Genomic DNA, 10142 nt, shown 5'->3' with positions numbered 1-10142 from the left:
TTATCACAATAACTTCGTCAATATGTATTTTAATTGAATGCATTATCGTCATCTAAAGATTTGCCTTTTGTTTCTTGCAGACAAAACAAGAAGAAGAAGAATCCAAAAGATGCAACACTAGCGAATATCCACATAACACCCCACAAACCAATATTCGCCATCAGGATTGGAAAAATTTTAAGGGCTCCGAATGAAAATATTCCCAAAATTATTTGACAAATTGTTGTTCCCCATGATCGTATCTTAAAAGAAAAAATAAAATATTTTTAGTTCTATTTGAAAACAAAATTGATGATTTCAACTAACAATAAATAATATGGCCAGCCATTTTCGAAAGATAAATTTAAATTATTTTAATGACGAAAAATTAAAAAAAAGAAAGATAAAATTTTTATTTTACCTTTTTGTAAGAAGAAGAAGTAGATAAACTTCTTAAATAAAAAAATAATCCACCAATACAAAACTAAATATATGCCTAAAATTTCGTTAGTTAATTTTTTTCAAAAACACTTCATTCAATTTAGGTACTTGATGTTGATTTTACTGATAGGAAATAACTTCTAACTTTTTTTTTTAATGTAACTATGGGTCGTATGCAATAAAAATGACTTAAGCTCTTATCTCACTTTTCAGTACATTTTCTTGAGATCTGTCTCATTTTCTTGTGATAAGATAAATCTCTAGAAAATTACTGAGAAGTGAGATAGAGCTTAAGCTCATTCTTTTTGCTTAAGAGCCTATATCTTAATTTTGTTGATGTTTCCGTTATGTCCAAATACTTTTTTTTACGTTTGAATTTGTGAGAAATTGCTTCTACCGCTCTAACCATGAAAAAGTATCTCCACTCCCATATAATTATATTTTTAAATAATTTTAGTATTATAGCCTTATGCGTTCTATTAACGAATTAAAAATTTTGGCAGCTTTAAATCGCAACTTTATATGGTTTTCAGAGGGTTAAACGTCGCGAGTTTTCCAATTAATGTGAGTAGGCTAAATTAACACAAAATCCACTTTCTGAACATAAGGTCTGATGCTCGGTCATTTCCCTTAAGCCTGAATACCTCAATCTCGGCGATGCGACAAATAGATATCGAGATATAAGCATTTTAATTTGATATCGGCTCTATCATTGGAGAGTTTTGAATTCAAACAAACAAACAATAAATAAAAGGGAAAAGTCTCCAAAACATAGCCGCTTAAAGCCAAGTACGCAAATCGGGGAAAAGAACAAATTTTATCTCTACAATTAGGCTTAGGAAAAATAACAGAACAGCAGTCCTTATATTCAGAATGTGATTTTGTGTTAATTAAGTCTACTCACAATGATTGGAAAACTCGCGATGTTTAACCCCCCGAAAACCATATAAAGCAGTGATCTCATCTAACGCTGCCAGACTTTTGAATTCGTTATAAGAACGCATAGGGCTATAAAACTGGATACTTACATTTTGGTTATACCTACCTCCACTCCCAAAATTTGCTGTGGGCTCTTAGACTACTAAGAAATTCCTTTGATATAATTTAATTTTTAGTGAAATTTTTGAAAAAAAAAAAATTTTTTTGTTCACAAATATTGGCGCAAAATCTTAGACGATTTAGTACTGCTTAAGTGATTTTAGTAATTTACTAAGTTAAGCCTAGTACGCAGATCGCGCTAAAATTTATCTTTCATACAAATTTCCTCCAAAGATAAATTTTAGCGAGGATTTTAAGCCAGGTAGTACGCAGTTCACGCGCTAAATTCGAATTCTCATCTACTACTTTTGCAAAAAGTCTCCACTCAATTTAGCTCGCGAAATAATGCTCAGCGCATTTTTTCACAGATAAATTTTGACATTTTTGTGGTTGTTGTTGTTGCTTCAAGGAGTAAGAGGCAAAAAAAAAACCTTGGAATATATAAAGGAAGAGGAATAAAACAAAATGAGAACGTAAAAAAGGTATTCTGCAGGTAAAAAAAAAATGTAATGTAATATTAGGTGTGTTTTTTATTACAACCGGTCTTAACTGGACAAAAAAAACGCAGTCTGGGCTAAGCAATTTACATGTTAAATACAACAACACCTTAGCCCCTTGGGCTTAGTTGTTTAGCCCGGAGATTTCTCAGGGCTTAACTTTTTGAACAGTTTTAAATCTGTGCTACCAAACTAATTTTTTCATAAATTGTTTAGAATTTGTTTAAAAACGTGAAAACTCACGTTTGGAAAAACAAAATGTATTAAAATAGTTTTGCTAGCATACATTTTTGTATCTCTTTGTAAAACATACAAGAAAAATACAAGAAAATGACTAAAGCGAAAAATATGACAACTCTAAATTTTTGTTGTGTCTGCTGTTTTCGGAACATTCAATATACAGTGCTGCCAAGATTTCAGGTTAAGCCCCGAGGCGTTTTTTTTGTCCAGTTAAGACCGGTGGTAATAAAAAACACACCTATTGAATGTAAGCTGGTATAAGTATGGTAAACTGGGGTACATTCATCATCGGGGCACATTCGTCAAAGTCATTTTCGGTTGTATGCACTATGAATTAAGAAATGAAAATGACACAGAACGCATCCTTTACTGAATTCATGAACACGCTCTTAGTTTGGCATTTGAAGTTTAGCGGTAAGAAAAGTTGTGTGTTGTTTTGTCTTTTTTGGGTCTCCGGTGAAATTTTGGCTAGTGGACAAGTAGGTGATTTTAATATTGAAAAATTAATTGTAGAAAATCCTGGTTACGCTAATTATTTAGTTCATTAAATAAGGAAGTCGAATTAAATAAAAAAAAGGGTATTTTAAATTGTAGTAAGACTATGTGCGAAAAATGTTGTCTTTTGGGCAATCGGGGTAGATTCGTCATTTTGATTGGGGCACATTTAGCAAGTGCCGAATCTACCCCGGGTTTTCAAAAGCTTGACCAAACAATGAGCATTTGACTAAAATAGACAAAAAACGATATTTTCTATAAATACCTACCACTCTTTAGAGCGCATTGCCTTTGAATCGAAGATTGTTACTAAGACATTTCTTAATTTTTTTGTGAAAAATGTTATAGTGTATGAAGTGAGTTAAAAATATATTTAAAAAGAACTCATATTTTAGAAACTAGGTACAAAAATTCCCAATTTTTTAGTTTTGACTAAATAAAAAAAATCTTTTTATATTATCAACCAGTTTTTCAAATAGGTACAACTTTTCGATAGGAATCACCGTTTAAGAGAAATAGGCAAAAAACCGTTATTTTCGACATTTGACACATTTTAAAATCACGATATCTTCTAAGCAATATCTCCTAGAAAAAAAAGTATCGCAACATTCTCTTAAGGAATTTAAAAACCCACAAGTCTTTCATATACTTTTTTTGATAGCTTCTCTCGTTTCAAAGTTATATATGAAAAATCTCATTTTCGACATTTAAACTTGAATAACTTTTTATGCACACATGGGACTTTTAGGGACTTTTGACATTATACTTTAATCGATATTTCAATGCTCTGTACCATTTTCTATGCGAACTATTTCAGGGTTAAATGTCTATTTTCATCGGACTATTCCTATGCTTGATTTGTTTTATATTTATATTATATTTTTTTAGTGTTAAAGTGAAGAAAAATAATTTTTTTTTATTTTAAATTTTTTAAGTTTCATAGTATAACCTTAAATTTTGTTTATATTGTATTTTTAAGGAAATAAAAATACGTTTCGAACATAATTTTCACGTATTCTTAATAGTTTTTTTCGATGCTAAATGTGCCCCATTGAATGCCGAAACTGCCCCGGCCCGGGGCACTTTCATTAAACAGAATTGAATTTTTAAAAACGTTATTATAACGTTTTGGTAAGTAGATTACAAACTTTTTCTTCGTAAAACTAAAGTTTAATGTTGAAACCACCTGTTGAGCAAAAAAAAAAATATCTTGTAAGTATAAACAACGAAGTAAAAGGCAAGTGAAAAAAAATTGCCGAATGTGCCCCAGTTTACCATAAATGAAACTGTGATTCAGCCGTTATTTTTAAATTAAAAGGACCATGGGCATTTTGGGCCCAATTTCAACATTGCTCAACAGTGATGAAACGCATGTCAAATGAAAGGTCTTGAGGAGTACTTCAATTTATTATATGGGGGTAAAGTCAAAATCGAGCGCAAAAGTGGTGTTTTTGACCATTTTATAAAATAGTACTCAAAATGAAAAAAAATATATTTAAAAAAAGTGGCAACACTTACTATAAAGTGTTTCACCTTTTTCAAAAGCTAGACATCCCACCTTTAATTCAGTATTAAAATAAAGTTATTTCTTTTAATAGTTTTCGAAAAAAATGATTTATAAATAAAAAAATGTAAAAAAATAAGGTAAAATCAAAATATTTAGTACTAATTTTTTTCACTTTTTGAGAAATAAAGCTCTAAAATGACTTTTTATTCACTGCACTATCGATTTATCAAACACTGAAAATTAAATTGTTTTATCTCTTCTAGTTTCTAAGAAAATCGAAAATTACTAAAACTTCATTTTTTCCATACGATTTTTTATGCTGATTCATTGCTGATGTTTTTCCAATATTTTTTTCATATATGTATATTAATTATTTTATATTTACTACACCTACTAATTCGTCTTACCAAATCGTCATGGACCAAATCGTAACCGGTATCAGCTTTTTGTTGACAGAAAATAAAATTACAGTTATCCAGACTAGAGCTGTAACAAATTGTATGTATTCATTACTAAGATGCGGGTATTCACGTCAGTAAAGAGTAACGAAATGTTATTTTCTAAACAATGTCGTTACATACTCGAATTCATAGAGGAAGGAATACCTAGAGACGCGACTTCGGTTGGTTTTTCTCTTCCACCCTACAAGCTGCAATAAGAGGAAAAACTCCACAGTGCTTATATGTGGTAGTTTTCCCGTGCATTTTAAATGGCACCAACACATTCAACTGTGGAGTTGAGCTCAAAACAATTAAAAACAATTTAAGTGCTCAGTAGGAAATAAATTTATAAAAAAATAATATAATAAATTCAAAACACGAACCTTTTTTTTTATTTCTGTATACATATGTATTGAAAGGTGGGTGTCTGGAGTGAGCTATTTGAGCTATTCAAGTTCATGTACAAACCAAAATCATGTTTAAATTCAAAATTTGTGAGGACATCTACTGGTGAAAGGAAGGTATTAAACGAATTGTACTTTTCACACGTATTCACAGATAGGAAAACAAGAGAAAAATAAGAGAGATTATCTGAAATTAAATTTGCGGGTGTTTTAGGTAAGGGGGGTACGAGTCGGCTCTCTAGGTATTCCTTCCTCTATGCTCGAATTTTCCGTAAGATTTGAATAAAAAAATATCCTAAACGAATTATTAAATTCCTATTCCGTTTTCATTCCATTATAATTCTAGTCCAAACCATGAAAAAATAACTAAATAAAATAAAATATTTTAAGTAGGTACCTACCAAACGTACTTCGTACCATACCAAAATCAAACGCTCGAAATATACTAAAAATACGAAACTTACGAAAGTAACGAGTAACGTTATTATTGATACTGGCACTAGAACCAAACCATATGCCATTGATTTTATAACTGTAAAGCCCAGTTGTAAAAATATTAAATCCGTGGTTCAACAACTTTTATCTTATGAAATCGGTGTTAAGGTTCCAGTTTAGCACTAGTGCAAGGTCCACATATGTATGTAAAAACAGCCACATCCATGTTTGAACCGAAGTTGATTCGCAGCTAATCCGCGGAAATCGGTGGGTTAAATTCCTGATCCGAGGCTGAACACCGTTTGTACAACTGGCCCTACATAAGTATTAGGAATAGGTCTATTTTCACAAAATAGGAGACTTCGATTACACTTATCCAAACTTGATACTCAGGACTCAGCATAAAAAATCGTATGGAAAAAATGAAGTTTTAGTAATTTTCGATTTTCTTAAAAACTAGAAGAGATAAAACAATTTAATTTTCAGTGTTTGATAAATCGATAGTGCAGTGAATAAAAAGTCATTTTAAAGCTTTATTTCACAAAAAGTGAAAAAAATTAGTACTAAATATTTTGATTTTACCTTATTTTTTTACATTTTTTTATTTATAAATCATTTTTTTCGAAAACTATTAAAAGAAATAACTTTATTTTAATACTGAATTAAAGGTGGGATGTCTAGCTTTTGAAAAAGGTGAAACACTTTATAGTAAGTGTTGCCACTTTTTTTAAATATATTTTTTTTCATTTTGAGTACTATTTTATAAAATGGTCCAAAACACCACTTTTGCGCTCGATTTCGACTTCACCCCCATATAATAAATTAAAGTACTCCTCAAGACCTTTCATTTGACATGCGTTTCATCACTGTTGAGCAATGTTGAAATTGGGCCCAAAGTCCATACAAAAGTGCCCATGGTCCTTTACCTTGGCTTTTTGCGAACGCGTGTAGAGATAAAAATTGTCGAGATAAGATTTAGTTTAGCGCGATCTGCGTACTGGGCTTTAAAAACCAGTCTACTTTTTTACTTAGTATATTACTAAAATGGCTTTAGCTAAAATCGTTTAAAATTTACTAAATCGTTTAAAATTTTGCGTCATTGTTTTTTTTTTTTTGTTAATTTAAAAAAAAACAATACGGCAGCAAAGGAATTTTAGAACCATAGGTAAAAGTTTGGAAAAAAAAACAATCGAACCCGAGCTGTTCCGCCCGTTTCTTGATTTGTCTAATTTTTGGTTAAAATGATCCTTCCGTATAAACAGACAATTTTCACTTGGTAGAAACAATTCTCATTGGTTGCTATTGGAAGACTTTTGACAGGTCGGCCAATATTGGAAGATCTTTCAATCGTGTATACTGTTGTAACACCCAATATAGTCCAATAAATGAAACTAAAATAAGGGGGGTAACCCTACAAAAGGTCCGGTAGTTCTAAATTTTTGATATGTTGTTAGGTATGGTTAGTAGATAGAAAAACCAAATTCCCACAACCACGCCCCCTCCGCCCCCTTCAGCATCACCGAAAAACCATAGAAATCTGGAACTTTTTTCACTTTTATGCCCATAACTTTCTTCTGGTGCATTTTATTGAAAAAAAGTTGTTGGTAGACTTGTAGAAAACATAATTTCCTAGGAAAATGACGTTGGTAGTATTTTTATACAACCAAAACCAAGGAAGTTATGAAGCTTCCAAAAACATATAAAATTTTGGATTTTGCAATATTTTCAGTTTTTTGTCACTTAACAGTGCTATAACTCTTTAATTGACTTTTACGAAAAAGTCTTCATAATCAATCTTATAGACAATTTAATTACCTAAAATAAACCATTTTGCAAACCATTTTCATTTTGTGAATCAAATAACCGAGTTAGGGCTAAGATAGTAAAAAAGTATTTTTGATAGTTTTCGACACTTTTTGAATTATCCATTAAATGAAGGATTTGTATCGCACAAAAGGTTGGGTGGTTCTTATTTTATATTTAAACAGGTTTTAATGGTAGATTGAAAAAAAATTCATAGCCACGCCCCCTCCGCCCCCTTAACCATACTCCAAAAACCAACTCTGCATTTTTTCAGTTTTATGCCGTATGCCCATAGCTTCCTTCTGGTTATGTGAAAAATTAATGTGCAAAATTGTAGAACACAAAATTTTCTACAACTTGCACATCCAATATCCACCAAACTAAGAATTTTTGAAAAAACTTACAATTTCCGATTTTTTTTAGTTTCAGTTTCTTACCTGTTTACAGCGCTATAACTTCCTAATTTTTAATTTTTAGCCAAAAATCCTTTTGTAAGGAATTCATTTTCATGAATACAACTTTTATCTTTTGATAAGAACCAGGTAAGTATTTTTATTTAATAAAAGTCATATTTCTTAATAGCCTAGTTTAATATCTCATGCGCTTATAAAGCGGTGGGCTTTGGACGAATGTAAAAGAATTGGGGTATGAGGGGCAGGGGTAGCAGATGGGGAAATATAGGAGAAATAGGTGGAGTTGAAGATGGTGAATTATGAGAAAAGTTGGCTTCGTTGAATTTTTCTTCAAATTGATCGATGATATCTGATCTTCTTCGTCGTCATCTTCATAAAAAATTCATGTGAACGATTTTGACAGGATTGTCCACAGCAAAACTTACAGAATGTGGACCATTTAGGTCCCTCTTTCCTGCATCTGCCAGCTCCCATGCATCTAGGCACATAGGTATTTGCATGACACAGCTTTCATCAATTTTTGGGGAGCAGGATCTTGCACAGTTTTAATGGGTTGCAATACGTGGCATCCTCTCGTCCAGCCCCATTCCAAAGGATTTTTCTCAATACCCATCCACGCCATGATCTGGTGATAAGTCCGGAGGAAATGAAAGTGTGCTGGATCTGTTGTAGGCGGTAGTTTGTACAAATTAAGTTTTGTTGAACTGCTCATAAATTTGAAATATCGAAGAGAGCTTAGAGATTGACCACTGTCCTCTCCATATATAGCCAACAAGATATGTTCTTCCCTCTCCGATATTTTCTGAACTCTGGCATTTGGGTCCTTAAATTCTCTGCAACTTCAAGCGCAGAGGGGTTTTTGAAACATTTTGCAAAATATGTTTTTTCCGACACCAAAGATGTTTGAGGTGGTGTCACATTCACTTATGGCATGAATGAGTAAGACGTTCTCCAAAGAATTGAATGTGAAAAATGAGAATTCATCAGATAAATTGATCCTCCCAGGTTTTCGAAGGTACACGTTCTCGGCCCTAGGTATAATAAGTCGATGTCTTCCTCAAAAATCTTTGAAGCTCTATGTTACCTGCTTTAGATACTAATTCTGGCGCAACTGGAAGAAAGCATCCGTACGTTCGAGTTGAATCAGGGGTGGTTGTGGTTGCATGATAGTAGAAACTTCAAGTAGCTGCGCCTCGTGGTGATTTGATGAAAAGCCAAGGGATGTAATCATATCAATAAGAAGCTTAGGACCTTCCTATACATATACACTTATTCCTGTTAGAAGGGGGGAAAGGAAGGATCGGGGACGAGCAGCAGCTTTAACAGCATGGGATAAGGTCAAACATTTCCTTTTCCATTTATCCACTCTTATTCTTCAGTATTACAGTTTCAAAAAATAGAGGATGGGTACTCATCTGTATTGTAAACTTATGACCGAATGACTTCCAAAACTGTGCCTGCAGCTGCTTTGACTACTCTCAACCTTTTAACCTTCTCCATACTTCTTAGGCAAACAGGATTTGACTGTTCTATTATCAATTTTATAATCACCCGTATTGTGATTTACAACTGTCAATCGATTGTTGATAAATTAATACTGAAATTTGGGATTTTTAAACCAAAATTATAGGAAACTGGTCAACTGGAATTTTGTAATTAGATTTCTTTATAACGACTAGGACCATTCTCTGCTTTCAAAACTTTTTTTAATTAAGTAATAAGATATTAAAATTTAATTTGTATCAACTATCGATTGATAGTTGTATATTAGGGTGATCTTATTTTTTTTTCAAATTTTTATCTCTGACAATTCCTGGCCCTATTTTGATAAGAAATTACTATAGCAGGGCGATATTCTGTGTTCAGTGTTGGGTAAATGGCGGATTTTTGATATAAACTTTTTAATGAAATATGGTCAGGAAGGGTTAGGAATAAAAATTTGAAAAAATTAGGTCTTTTTTTCCTGATTTGGAACCATTCTAGGGGGCGTCGCCAATTTTTTGTTCCTAAGGACCACCCTATTGTAAATAGCAATAAGGCTGAACCTCCTTCAATAGTAGGGGAAGGTGGCCTAAAATGGCCCCCCTAAGGAAAATGTCCTATATCTCGAAAAACAGTAGCATTCAAACTTAAATGCTATATACTTTTCAAAGTTTAATATATTACTCTCACATTTTTTTCATTTGCGAGTTGAAAAAGTTCCAAAAAGTATTTAATTTTTTTAATTTTCAAGACGTCTACAAATTTCACTGATCAAATTTACTCGGGTAAAATGGCACACTGTCCTAGGTTTTTGACGGAATCAAGGGCTTTCCTCAGTCCAGGACTTCCTCTCTGTACATCGTTCATAAATAGCAACTATTTTCACTTTAAAAAAATGAAAATGTGAAAAAAAATTTAAAAGACATGTGAAATAGGTATGCCACTTTACCTGAGCACTAAGTAGGCCA

General features: G+C 32.3%; 1 protein-coding gene across 1 annotated transcript in view; it reads right to left on the bottom strand.

The window, feature by feature from the left end:
- LOC129920959 (facilitated trehalose transporter Tret1-like) overlaps positions 1 to 10142 on the bottom strand; it is a 30722-nt gene continuing 20580 nt past the window's right edge. Inside the window, exon 6 of the mRNA XM_056002538.1 lies at positions 1 to 242. Within this exon, the coding sequence (XP_055858513.1) occupies positions 30 to 242 (213 nt within the window). The 3' untranslated portion in view covers positions 1 to 29. The remainder of the gene's footprint in view (positions 243 to 10142) is intronic.

This window comes from Episyrphus balteatus, chromosome 1, assembly GCF_945859705.1.
Source record: "Episyrphus balteatus chromosome 1, idEpiBalt1.1, whole genome shotgun sequence".
Taxonomy (NCBI): Eukaryota; Metazoa; Arthropoda; class Insecta; order Diptera; family Syrphidae; genus Episyrphus; species Episyrphus balteatus.
The sequence above is the reverse complement of the archived record's forward strand: the minus strand, read 5'-3'. Positions and strand labels throughout refer to the sequence as shown.